This window comes from Bacillus rossius, chromosome 6, assembly GCF_032445375.1.
Source record: "Bacillus rossius redtenbacheri isolate Brsri chromosome 6, Brsri_v3, whole genome shotgun sequence".
Lineage (NCBI taxonomy): Eukaryota > Metazoa > Arthropoda > Insecta > Phasmatodea > Bacillidae > Bacillus > Bacillus rossius.
Genome location: NC_086334.1, coordinates 77782811 through 77797254, shown reverse-complemented (window position 1 = coordinate 77797254; position 14444 = coordinate 77782811). Strand labels below are relative to the sequence as shown.

At 36.7% G+C, this 14444-nt stretch overlaps 1 protein-coding gene across 6 annotated transcripts in view; it reads right to left on the bottom strand.

Annotated features, from left to right (window-relative positions):
* Positions 1-14444, bottom strand: part of LOC134533322 (choline transporter-like 1) — a 616909-nt gene that overhangs the window by 74202 nt on the left and 528263 nt on the right. For all 6 annotated transcript variants that reach the window (XM_063370818.1, XM_063370819.1, XM_063370815.1 and 3 more), the window contains exon 10: positions 13839-13982. In XM_063370818.1, coding sequence (XP_063226888.1) covers positions 13839-13982 — 144 coding nt within the window. The remainder of the gene's footprint in view (positions 1-13838; positions 13983-14444) is intronic.

Below are 14444 nucleotides of genomic sequence, written 5' to 3'. Positions count from 1 at the left end.
CATATATTTTATATAAACATCAAAACCTAGAAAACTGTACTGAAAAAGTGCACATACACACCTGTTTTTGTTGAAGAGTACGCGAAGATGATGCGACATTGGGCCCTGCTGATGTTGCTGGCATGCTTGATGTCATCATGGCTAGCTAAAATATATATAATAGTTATGACCAGTTGTTTTATGGAAAATTTAGGTTTCCAATTATTATTACATCTTAACAGTACTTACCTGTGTAAAATAACTAAGCATTGTTGCTTTCTTCTTCGTGGCCTTCACCTTGAACTCTCGTATAACATAATTTATATGTTCTACAAACTTTTCTTTATTTTTTAATTTTTCTTTAGCCGTTTTCCAGATTTCGGTGGTATTTTTTTGGCATAGTTGTGCTGGCAAGTCAGCATGACAGCCTTTATACTCCAAGAACAACTGATGGTACAAATCTCCCTCTTTTGAGGACATTACTCTCTTTAAAAATAATATGAACTAAATTTAATATCACTCACTACGGCAATCAGCTATTGCCGTATTACGCAGGACTCGAATACTGACAATGAAATGACGTGAATACAGTCGGTCGAGTGCTTGGAGCACATAAACGAAAAGGGTTGCCATCTTGGGAGAACAAAATACGAACAATTCAATCGGGAATCCCCCGTTAAAAATAAACGAAAAGGGTTGCCAACTTGGGAGATTTTAATTCACTAGTTTTTTTATTAACCCTTCAGACCAATCGTCTTTCCTACCACAACATTACTGTTGTGATGAGAGAAAATCTCACACATAGAAAACAGTGTATTTTGAATATCTATACCTATATAATTCTAATATGGCGATTGGAGTCTACGTTGACAACCGAAGTATAACGAAGCCATCCGAATTGCGGTATTTTTTGTTTTAACTGCTTTACTGGAGTGATGTTAAAAACTATCACAGCTGTTGATAAATATATATTTTTTTGCTTTATGTTTGGAGTTAAAAAAACATTATTCACTAATCCTGTAAAGCAAGCAGTGGCAATTTTGTGAAGGTAAAAAAAAAATTTCAGTTATCATGCCATTTGAAATTTTGAGAAAAAAAAAAAGTTTTAAAAATGTGTGAAAGAATCTGTCTCTATGCGACCGTTCTTAAGGGTTAAAACCCCCCACCCCCACCCCTGTAACACATCGTAACGTTTTACAAGGACCCCCTCCCCCCCCCCACCTCACAAATTCGATACGTAATATTTGAACGCTCCCTAACTACCTACTGTCCGGACCAAACGTTGTGGTAGCTGGACTCCCTAGTACTGTAGGCGCGTAATGTCGGCACGGCCCGGTCACACGCGGCGCACATTCGGCACGGCCCGGCACGGCTCGGACGTGTTGTCTCTGTTACAAAAACATATGCGTGTATCGCTTTCTCATCACTCCCCAGGCCACAACGCTTTGGGTTTCACTTGTCCTTATCATGACACCTGAGGCCCATATAGGCAATAACTTAATAACTGAAGGTATAACATGCTTCACAGTGTAGAACTCGTGTATGACATCTCGTATGACTCGTCTGTCAAAACTGTTGACAACGATCTTACGAATTTTCTTCGGCCTCAAAAAGGAAAGGGGTATATTTCACTTCACAGTATAGTATTTCTCTTTAGACAAAAAGGCGTAGCATAGAATTGAAAAAGAAACCGTTAGGTTGAACTACCATTTCATTAAACAATAAAGAATATTTGCAATTGTTAAGGTCATTTGTACGAGCATTCCTAAGGTAGACTTAATTTACATGAAAATGCAAACACAAGTGTTCATCTACTTAAATACTATTACTTTCTCACTGGCATAAATGATATTCCCACAAATTCGTCATACAACGGTCGATACGGCCGCTGTATTTTATGCCGAAACAGAATATCTAACGTGCCTGCATGAATTAGTACGCAGTGTTAAGAAAATTAATTGCGTTGTATTTCAAAACACCAATATGGGGTGTGGGGCCGATAGTTGGTGTTTTTACCCTAACAATAAATACTTAACAACACGAAACAAACACAAAACTGAGATTTCTAAACAAGCTTTAAATTACTTAGTGATTGCACAACTTTCACTCAACTATACCTTTACGGCCATTGCATTTCTATCTATGCTGCTTTTGCGATTTGTACTTTTAAATTCTAGTACGGACGCGGATATCGTAAAACCGCATAATAGAAAAGTTGAACATCGTTTATACCATGTACACTGGAATTTTAGGGATGTGCGAAAGTGACTTTATCCACACGAAATGAAAGTGAAAGAAAATTTATCAAGTTTCGCGAAAGTGAAACGAAAATGAATTTTTCTATGAGATAAATATATTCTTAACGAAAGTTAAGCGAAATTTTTTAATTAACAAAGAAAAAAAGTGCCCCAAAATTTGCTCTTCAGTAATAAATTCTATTACATAAATCATTTTGGTACCTTTTGATGTATATATAAATATTACTATTTAATAAAATCAACATCCGCCCTAGACCACACAACACAGCCCCATGTCACTCGTAAATTTCAAGAATCAATCCAGATCTTTCAGCGCACAGACTATTTCCTTTACAGTCGTAATGTCACAGTCTATGATAATATATTTATCACGTGCATGGTACTGATGAAAAAAATACGTGAATACTGCGGAACGGCCACCATCTTGCACCACTGTCACACATGGCTAGCTCAGGAAGCTGTAAACTAGGCAATGGACATGGTCAAAACAAAACATAACAAATGGTTGCTGCCAAGTGGTCATTACATGCAGTGACTTGTTGACCTTTTTGTCTAATTGGCTGTATATTATGAGGATTTTATATGCCAGTCAGAGTATGTAAAATTTAAATAAAGCAGACGACAATGTTTTTGTTTGGCTGTGCGCAAATAAAAGTAGGTACGTTCTTTGTTTATGTGTATACGGTAAATACTAAATAGTGTACTAACAGTTCTGGAATGTATGTTTTACGAATATAGTACCTACACTACTGTTTGAAATCAAATGAATCAGGTAATTTTTCAAATATTGCATGATTTTGTTTTGATACCTAGGCCTACTGTAATCACGGTTAAATTTTATTTACTTTATCTGCCATGTTTGTTCAAATTATGATTTTACCGTATTTTCATTAACGTGAGTTTTTTTCATCACCACGTAAATTAATCTTAATGGAAATCTTTTTTCTAATTAATGTCTTTATATGATTTGCATATGTTATTACATTATTAGTAATAACAAGCAAATCATATAAAGACATTACAGTAGAATCTCAGTGCTAAGTACTTACAGGTACCTCAAGTTTTTGTACTTAGCACTGAAACATGCATACATATCTTTACAAAGAGAAAAAAATATATAAAAAAATAGCTACAGGAGAGCCGCAATGCCATATGTATTCGCAACTGCGACTTGCTTTTTTCCCCGTGTCTAGTTCTCTGAGTATATCCACTTTTTCCTTAAGCGTGAATTGCTTTCGTTTCTTTTTATCTCCAGGATCATTCATATTGTAGCACAAATACAATGCGGTGTTTAAATAACGTAACCTGAAAATAAACTCAACAATAACAATAAACAATCCCGGCACAGACATCAAACAGTATTTTTAGCGTAGCGTAACACTTTTGTCTAAATAATTAATACTTCTCTCAAACCTCCGTCTTTCGATGTATCGAATGGTGTTGTGTTGCTCACGTCGCATACTACGTACGGTATAATCTATGGTTGTGCGCGCAACTGTTTGTTAACCCTTAGCCGGAGACGTGAAAATATTTGACATATCTGGTGACGTGGTGCCCCTCAGACCCCAAAATGTTTTGTAGAAATTAACTGATTAGAAATTATTTTTGTTCCATGTAAAATTATTTAATGCATTTTTTATACTTATTAATTAAATTAAAAAATAAATTAGTAAATAATTATTTACCAATTATAAAATACAATTTTTTCCATTGGTGCTTGCTCAAATAAATCTAAAAATGCCTATTTGTAATAATTGCTTTAAAAAAAAATAAGCAGATGGTAGCCTAAAAGTTTTATTTGCTATTCAATATAGATATAGTGACAAAACAAAATATAGAAAACTTCTATGAATAATAAGACTTTTTCATAAAATCTACAACAGATAAATTTTCCCAAAAAAAGAAATTACTTTTTTCCCCCCAAAATTTTTTCCTTGCATAACCAATGCTTAAACCACAACAAAATATATAATCTAGCCAACTAGAAAGCACATGCATACTTACATATTTTGAAAATGGCATTTTTACATAAAATATGTTAGTCGAACATTGTTTGAAAAAATTAAATTTGTACGTAAAGTCACTGTTTGCTCTTAATCATCACACATTGCTTTTCCACACACACTTTGATCACTTAAGTTACTAAAAATATCTTTCAACCACTTAGAAATAGTTTCGTCATAATCTGGATCGCCCACACGTACACATGTTCGTTTAGAAGCCATTTTATCACTTCTGAGATAGAAACATAACTGGTGACGTGGTACCACTACGACCCCAAATTATCTTTGCGACCTGATATCTAGCGCCAGACAGCGTAAACAAATCTGACACTGCAGGAGGAGACTATGTGATATCCAAGCGAAAGGTAGATGGTACCACAAGCAAGTGCCTTGAACTGCACATAGATGGCAGCAAGTTAAAGTTTTGCTGGGGTCACGGAGACCCCACGTCTCCGGATAAGGGTTAACTTTGTTTTGAGAATTTAGAGGTTAGAAAATACGTTGCGTTGGTATTTGTGTATCTTTGTTCTACTACATTAATCATTTAGCTGGAAATTTATTTACCAGTTTAAGTAATTTTTGTTGTAGTAATGCCACGCTACTAGTAGAATTTATACGTTATAGTGAAAATGATACTTTAAACTAAAACCGTTTTGCATGGCGAAGATACGATTTTTGGCGGGGACTTAAAAAAAATTCGTTAAGTGAAATATACTTTATAATAAGGAACGTTATTTACCGGTATTATACTGTACATTTTTATTAAATTACGATTTCTTTTTCAACTAGAACAAACGAACTTCGGTAAGCTATTGAACTTTCGTTTGGCTCGAAATATTTCGCTAAAAACGAACTTCGACAGATGAAATTCTTACCGAAATCGAAAATGAAAGTAGCAAAATTTCGATTTCGGTATCGGTATACCGAACATTCGCACAACCCTATGGAATTTCACATTATAATTTTATATAATTTAGACGAAAAATACAATTATTTAAAATGTTTTGCTTTGAAAACAAGTCGGGTACATTGTACAAACGATATTCAATAAACAATTTATTACTAGGTTTGACGATACCAGCTCCCTTTCAATTTATAATTCAACCCGGAAACATTCGAGTTTAAAACATATCACTTTGTCACCAAATGGAGTAAACAACATTGCTCACTGTTTTTTCCCTGGAATTCTCTGAGGGTCATTTGGATGTTGTCTGCTCCATTTCCTTATCCTCATTATGCTGGACTCATTCACACCGGTATATATCGCTGCTCTTTCTGTTGCCTTCAGAATTATTGGTGCTGCGAGAAATTTATTTTCTGATTCACTATCACAACAACTCACTACTTCAGCAATAATGTCTCTTTCTCGACTATGAATAACTTTATGAGGCCGTCGGCAGCGTCTACGTCCGTCCATTTCCGTACGTCTCGTAACACGCGCTGCGAGTTGGTCACGTAGCAATGTTTTCATGCTGAACGCTACACGTACCGACCTGCGCGCGCATCGCCTGCCCCTCCGCCGCCTTGCCCCTTCACCCCCGCGCTGACAGCTATCACAACGTTTGGTCCGGACAGTAATACTTCATCGAAATTAATGATTAAGACATTATTTTCACCGCTAATGTCAAAAAATTAAAAAACTATAAAAAAATAATTTTTTCATAAGAAAAAATATTTTTCATTATTTCTCAAATGTCATATCTCCCTTAATACTTGATCAAAATTAATGATACTAATTACAAAAATAAACAGTCAAAAATTAATGTTTTCACAAAAAACAATTTTTCAAATACATTTTTATAAATATCCTTTATTTTGTCATTAAGGCAGCACAATTTAAAGAGCCTGCCATATATTGACAATCTATGTAACTAACTTGCACAATAGTTGTTGGATTTGTTTTTAGATTCTTTACACAAGCATAGTTTCACATGAATAAACCAAATTAAAAATTTCTTATCACAAGGAAGAACCATACAATTTTGCAACTTAATTTATTGAACTTTTGACATGATAACGTCCTATAAATGGATGAATGCCGGCTGCACGCACGAAAAAAGCATGACTCATTGTTACGTTCCGCCTGAGCCGAGCGTGCAAACGAGACTGCGGGACAAGCGACAGAGAGGCACGATCGGCTTGTGACGCATCTATCTCTCTTCCACTCCATCGGCCGATGCGTCCGAGTAGAAGAGAGACAGCGGCAGCACACAACCTACACGTGAACTGTTTTGTCAACTGTTAATAAAGTGAAGTGAAAAGTTGATGTGGTTTCCATTCTTTATTACAACAACAAATGCGGCAAACAAGGTAATTAATTCTTGCATTTTAAGAATTTAATTAGCGATTTAATCTCATATATTTGCTCTTTGATTATTAAAAATAAGTTGCATCGGTCGGCGTGTGCAGTAATAAAAGGTTACGTTATAATTTTGACTAAAAAATTATTATCGCATATAAACGATCGTATAAAAAGTAAACTGATTTTATTTAGTATTCAATGAAAAAAATTGTAATTTTCAATTAACTCCTTCTTTGTATTATACAAAATAATGATAATTCAGTGATAATAATTCAATTCAATTCATAAAAGTATGCAATTTTTCATCAATGTTTTCTTATGACGTTATCACGTAAAATTATCGTCCGTAAACCGACTTTACAGAAAAAACCTCCCCCCCCCACTTGTTTTACTATTACTTTACATCGTTTGGAAATTTAGGTTAAACCTTTCATAACGTCAATAACACTGACCTGCATTTTTATATTTTTTCTCCAAATTTATGAGATGTGAGTCATGAATAAGTTGTTTTTAAAGAAAAGAAAATTATTATGTTGGTTAGAAATCTTAATGCTAGTCAGGGATTAATTAATAATTAATATTGCAAGATTAGTAGTAACTCATTTAGGCAAACAACATCATCACTGCTAAATTTATTCACTCCAAAAAACTGTGTTCATACCCTGCATTAATCTCACACCTTCTGATCCAACCATGCCTTTCCAAATGAGAAAAAAATTCTCATTAAAGTAGCCTTCGCTATGACCATTAATAAAGCACAAGGCCAAATGCTTGAAAGGGCAGGATTATATTCCCCAGAACTTATTTTTTCACATGGACAGTTATATGTGGCTTTTTCACGAGTTTGTAAATTCTAAGATATTTATGTTTTTTTAAAGACACATAAAGCCAAAAAATAAACAATGATCACATTATAACTTCTAATATTGTTTTCAAAGAAGTTTTGTAAAGTGAAGAAATCTAAAATAGCCAGTATGTATCTGCTTTTTAATTGATTTACAATACCCTTTAATTAATAATTACTTGCATTTACTTATTTCCCCATCATTATAATACCATTCGGTAAATAATCAAGATAAAATATGAATTATTCGCATGTGCCAGCTAGTAATGGGAAAATGCAAAAAATACAATTACAGTAAGACTCGTTTAAAATGTACCTGCACAATCTTATTTCCCATCCAATTCTGTCAAATGTTATGGTCCTGCCATTTTCTCCATAAGATGTAAGTTGTTCTTTCCCATGTAAGATGTTGTCTTGTACAAAACAATATACATATTTTAAAGTTGAAATCCATTATACATTAGGATATTACTGCTTACTTATTATTTAACTAACAGAAATACGAAGTTGCCCAATGTGTAAATTGTATTTTAAAGATGTTTTCAAACATTATAACATTTATCTGTTCATCGCCGCTGTGTAGCGCATATAAAAATGTAGCCAGTGATAGTTGAAATCATTCATGTTTGGTTATGTTGATGCCCGCAGTCAAATATCAATATCTCGCCAACAGCATTAACGTGCGCGCGCTTTGTCTCATGCGGAGTGAACTACTTTCAATAGCCCGGACTCTTTTCACGGTTAGTGTGTAATACGATCATATTTATGGGTGTACTGTGTTAGTTCCTGCCAATGTTCGGGTCACAGTTTCCCTTTTTCTATTTTAAGTTGAATGAAATATGTTTTGTTGCATGACTAATTAACTCAAATTGTTTGGCGTGCTTTTGCATACTCAGATTTTTTTTTAATGTACTTTCCATGCAACATGTTTTGTTTTTATGAAAAGCCTGACCTCATCAAAAATGCTATTCTGGCATAAAAATCATACCCCTATTTTAAAAATTGATCTCAGAATAATGTGAGACGACCATGCGACAAGACGGTCCAGAGCCAGTCGCCGGGCCGGGCCGTGTTCCCCCGGTCTCTCCGCACCGCCAGCCCACGCCCGGATCACCTTGTCCATTCACATCGTTCTTATTTTCCTCGGGGCCTACTAGGGGGGCAGACTATCTTACCTAACTATTTTTTCAATCCAATATAGATTTTTGAAACTAACGATGAATTAAATTTTCCAGGTCACGTGGTGTCCTGGACCTAGATGAAATTTCTATTCCACGCCATGGGGTTTTGTAGAACGTGGGATATTTACTTATTGACATTGGGCGCCTAATTTTATATATGGTGTTTTCCAGAGATAAACAATGGATTATGATTCCTCTTATTAATATTGCTTAATTCAAGTTATTACACTCATTTGTTCCTGGCAAATTTGTTTCCACTTACAAGACATGTAAGTGTCCAAAATGTGTAGTAAATAAGTGTAGAGTGAATCATAAAATAAATATTCTATTATGAATTCGATTTGTCAAATGTATATTTTAAAAAAAATGCCAAAGGTTAGGAATTTGACGTAACTAGTTATACCTTCCAAAATGTTAATTATACCTACAGTCAAACCTCTCTGAAACGACCCCTCACAGTTCCCAGGAATAGGGTCGTAATAGAGGGGGGGTCATAATAGATGTTTTCCGAAATTTTCAGTTGATTACAAGCCCCCACCCCCCAACCGCTACTCCTTAAGAAACCAGTCGTACAATGGCAGGATGCTGTCACTCACAATGCTAGACGGCTTTTCTTTAAACCCACTTCACCCTTCATGACAAGTCCGTCGCCCTACAGGCCACCTCTAAAGAAAATATGTCAAAAGACAGTTTATTTTTACTGGTTAGTTTACATGTATGTTTTCTGCTTGCTGTAGTTAAATACACTAGAACCCCGATGTCACGAACCCCGGATTTAACGATGCAGTGATTTTACGAATACATTCTCGAGAACCGTCAAAAAATTGGACATTTTGACCAAAATGTGAAAATCAGAAAAAAATTAAAAAAAAAAAAAAAACTAAATGAAAGATCATTAAAATCGGTTAATTTTAACACACTGCATATTTTTTTGTCGGCTTTAATATGGGACATTTCCTTTCAAAATATGGCAGCGGTAGGTTCTGCAACGCGAGTGGGCGCACACTAAGCTCGCCCGGCTGGCTGACGGCAGCGGCTTCATGACGCATAAGCTCATCCCTCCCTCCTCTCGGTAAAATTCTTCAAGGCTAGCTCATCCTTCCCACACACAAAAAACCATCCAGTGTCCTCCCTTATAACACCCCAACTTCGCTTCCTTTGAAAAACCTTCAGTGAGAAAATGCTCATTTCACACACCCTTCTCCCGTTAAATTGGGCTATTATAATTGGGGTACTAAAGCGGTGAGGGAGGGGTAAGGTCGTTGTAAATATTTTCGGACCCTTCCCTCCCCGGCAAAACGCCCAAAAAAAAAAAGTATGTCAAAATATGTCACTTTTCACACCAAGTTCGAGTTCAGTCATCTCTGGCAAGGAATTTACAAGGTTTAAAACTTAAATATAAATGAATTTTAATAGCAAGGGTCCTATCAAAAGGAATATACAGAATAAAATCAAGCTGCTGTCACCAAACAAAGCATAAAACGGCCCAATGCGTGGTGGCTTAGTTATTGCTCGCGCGAGAGGCGAGACGTGGAATGTTAGAAGAAAGATAAATGCGGGGGAGACAGAAGGCAGCCAGTGTGTTTCCTGCGTGGGGAATAAGTGGCGTAGTCTTTTTATTTATGCCGGCTGAAGCAACCTTTTTCTGTCAACCCACAAGAAAAGATACAGTGGAACCTCGATGCATGGATCCCGCATCTAACATTTTTCCGTATCAATCGTTTGTTTATTCTGGTCCCTTCAATAAGCCCATATAAACAACGTTAAATAATCCCGTTTGTGTCGTTTTTGAATGTTCGTTTTTCCCGTATTGATCGCTCAAAATGTTGGAACGCGCCCTTTGTTTTTCTTGTATCGATCATTGAACAACGCAAGATGGCGGCTAATGTACTTCTATAATCGATAGTTGCGCTTTTATCTCATCGCTCAGACGGTCTTTTTGTCTTGTTGGCAACACTACGCACGTCTTTTTTATGTATCTCGTCATCTTTGGTCTAATTCATTTCTGTTTTGTTTTGTGCATCTACATGTAAACATTTTTTGGCACGCGGTCACGTGAAAATACGGTGCATTTGAAAGTATTCAGCAGCTACATTAAATATATTTTAACGTTTTTATTGTGACCCTGGTGATGGCCCGACCGAAAAAAGTAAAAACACTAGACGAGAGGTTAAAGATCGTCAAAGAAGTGGAGAAGAATCCTGGCGAGAATAGAGTGGATGTTGCTAAACGTCTCGGAATTCCACCTACACTAAATTCGGTCTTCAACAAACGTGAAGAAATACGTGTGCAGATCAGCAAATACGGCCCTCAAGTAAAAAAAGTAATTTAAAGTAAAACTGTTTTAACAAATGATTACTATTATTTAAATTTATTATAATGATTTTATGTATAATAAGCTTGGAAACCATTGCTTTGCAGTTTGCATACATTTACCGAGGTCTGTAAACAAATCCCACATCTATTGTTTTCCTGCATGCATTGTTTTTTTCTGCTGGTCCTTTGAAAAACGATGGATAGAGGTTTCACTGTAATTGCTTGAGCTGTCAAAATAAACATCGCTGCGGCAGTTAAAACAAGTCGAGGTGGGCGTGCATCCAGTCGGTCCCTGTGTATATCTACTCGAAAAACATAACATCTCAATTCATAACAAGATTCCTTTTAACCTACACGTATTTCCGGATGTTTTCAGCCTGATCCATGCAAGTTCATTAGCCATTTTTTGAATGAAAACAACTGGCGGGCCAGTGTTGTGCCCTGTTTGCGGACACATAAAGATTTTATCAATTTGCTGACAGTTTTAATATATTTTTACTCTCGTTAAAATGAAGCAGATAACGTGATTGTTAACAAGTACAAGCAGCATCCGAGATCGGCCGCAGCGCACGGTACGGCATTGTATTAATAGTAATTAATATTTAATGGTTTTTTATTTATTAAGTCATAATACACAAAATCAGAAGAAAAAAAAACCTGCATAAATCATCAACAATAGTTCACAAATTCAAGCCAGAAAATATACCAAATCGGACTTCAAAAACAAAGCAAACATTGTCAACCGATAGTAATCAAAATCAAGAGAAATCCAGCAGGTAGCTTTGCCTTAACTGCGTACCACACTAGACACTCGCAAAAAGCTAAACGTAAACACGTTGCCACAAAAACCTTTATCTGCACCCTGCCGGCAAAGGGACGTGGAATGGGGGTTGTCAGCGCTGACAGCGGTCGACAGGAAGTGGTATCTATTTTTAGATATGCGCTGCTACGGCAGTACAGCACTGGGCAAGAGAAACCCAGTAACACGCTACTCACCACAAGAAACTTATTTTCTGTCCAATTTTCTTCGGATTTTCGGCAATTTTTTCACGGTTCCTCGAAATCGGGTTGTAATAGAGAGGTGGTCGCAATAAATGGGGTTGCAACAAAAAGGTTTTATGTACTGTATTATCTTGACTTAAAAGAACAAGCAAACACAAATGACATATATTTAGGTGATAAAATAGTCTCAATAACATATATACTAGATCAGTGATAGTTATCTATATGCGGAAAAATATTCCTAGAGCCAAAAATCTAAGTAAAGGTATTTCATACTAGTAATGTCACGATTCACGTAACCTTACGTCTAGTTCAGTCGTTCGGAGACACTTCAAACTCTGCTGCACTGGACTTCTGGATAGCGGTAACCAGAGACAAGGACGTTTTCGACCAGCTGAAAACTACGAATACTACGGTTCTAGTTGTAAAATTAGATGACGGCAGTCCAGCATCCTCCTCTGATCCTAAAAAGTATTTATAATTAATGTGAAACGATCTCACCGACGTAGACCACATGGAACCTTAGATGTATGGTCATCATGGTTGTGTCGGGAACTCAGGCCTCAGAATTCTTGTGGCAGCGACTGACGGCACCTACCATCGTCCTTCAGAGATGGAAAGTACGAAGATTCGAACCCAGGATGGTCAGGAATGTAGATATCGACCGAAGAGTAAGTTCATTCTTGAAGTTCGGAAAATCCATAATTCTGTCAAATTAATGAAGAATTTCATGAACCCAACTGACGTCTATCAAAATAACGGAACTCCGCCGTAGTCTCGGAAATGTAAAGAAAAGTAGGACCCTCACTCAGTACGTATCTTCCTCTCCAGATAATTTTTCCTTATTTTATTTGCTTTTTACACATCCGTATTCGAAAAACCACTATCGAACGAATACCTGTTTATAGCAACCATAGATGAATTAACCAAAGCTGGAATTGAAAATCCACAGACTTATGCAAGTAGGAATAACGAGAGTTTAAACCGCGCTAAAATATAGTAATGGTTTTATAAATGCATAGATAAAATAGCTTTGCAATAGCATCATTGATTAGATTTGAGGCTCTCTATTCACATCTTCCTCTTACTTTTTTTTTAACATCAAACATTTTAAATAAATTACAAATTTTGCACTCATAATCTCATAAAAAAAGGAAAAAAAAGAAAAAGAAAAAGAAAAACTATAAACATAGTGACGGTTTACAGTTTCTTAACCACTTTATTGTACAGGCATGTATCACGTTAAAATTTAACGTGATACATGCCTGTACAGTAAAGTGGTTAAGAAACTGTAAACCGTCATAAGAGTCCACTATCCTTCATTTCTATATGCTCAGAGAGGCCTGATGATGATTAGTGTAAAAGTATTCAGAGATAAATCGAGCCTCGCACCCACACGGCTTGTATGAGTCTCCGCAGGGTCAACGTGATGGCGCCTAGGAATGTCTTCAACACCTTTCATTGCATGACAACTTAGGTTGTTCCGAAAATAGTTTAACAACTGATACCATTCCATATTTCAAAGAAAAACTATTAACTTATTTACACTGATTAATTGACAAATAAGATAGCATGTATACGATATGACAACAATTTTAATGGTAATAAACTGAAACACGCATTTAGCAATGAAGTTAATGGTTAATGCAGTTTACATCATGATAATTCTGGCCTCAATTCAGAAAATTAAGGGTGCCTCACTCTATTCTAACAAAATAGCCAGTTTGTCCTGTCAATCCGACACGTGAAGAAAACTCGTGCAAAAAGCTTCACTGAAAAGTGCTCAATGGTCACAAGCAGACCAGTCGAAAGTCGTGGGTTTAATGCCAATCAGGGGAGCTGGAATGTTTTCCGAAACATATTATTTACATCTAGTGGTTACAATACATGCACATTACTATCAACCACTTGCATACACACAACAGCAAAGCAGTAAGTAATGCTAGTGCTCACACTTCATCTTGGAGAGAGAGATGTTGGTGAGCAGCGGACTGTCGGTCCCCTCCTGCCGCAGCGCCGACCTGCTGGACACAGGGGCGGCCGTGGGCGAGGGACCGCTCCCAGAGAACGGGAAGTACGACTCCGTGCCGGGGTAGCCTGCAGCAAGGGTTCCCCACACTGCATTACCACCGGCACCCACGTCGCTACATGGACATCAGCACCCCACACAGTCACCTAACCCTTGAAGATGTGAGCATTTTTAATTGTTAAAAGTAAAATATAAACTGGTTAAATATCATCAACTTGAGTAGAAGTGAACACCAGACATGTGCCGCCACGTAGGCACCATCTACACCTCACCATCCTCTTGTCTGTCCGTCCCTCGAGTCACGAGTCATGGCACGGAAAGGAGGAGTTACACTATACAAGGCACTCTGGGTGAACACACTTACACAGTCCTCCTCCACCTATTGCTGGTCTAGCTGTATCACTCACCGGCCGCTCCATTGCGTGCACATTGGGAAAGGAAAAATAACTACAAACAAACCGCGGCAAGTTATGAAAGTTAACTCTTACTGAAGATACCAAAATTCTACCACCCCATTTAATGATCTGTAT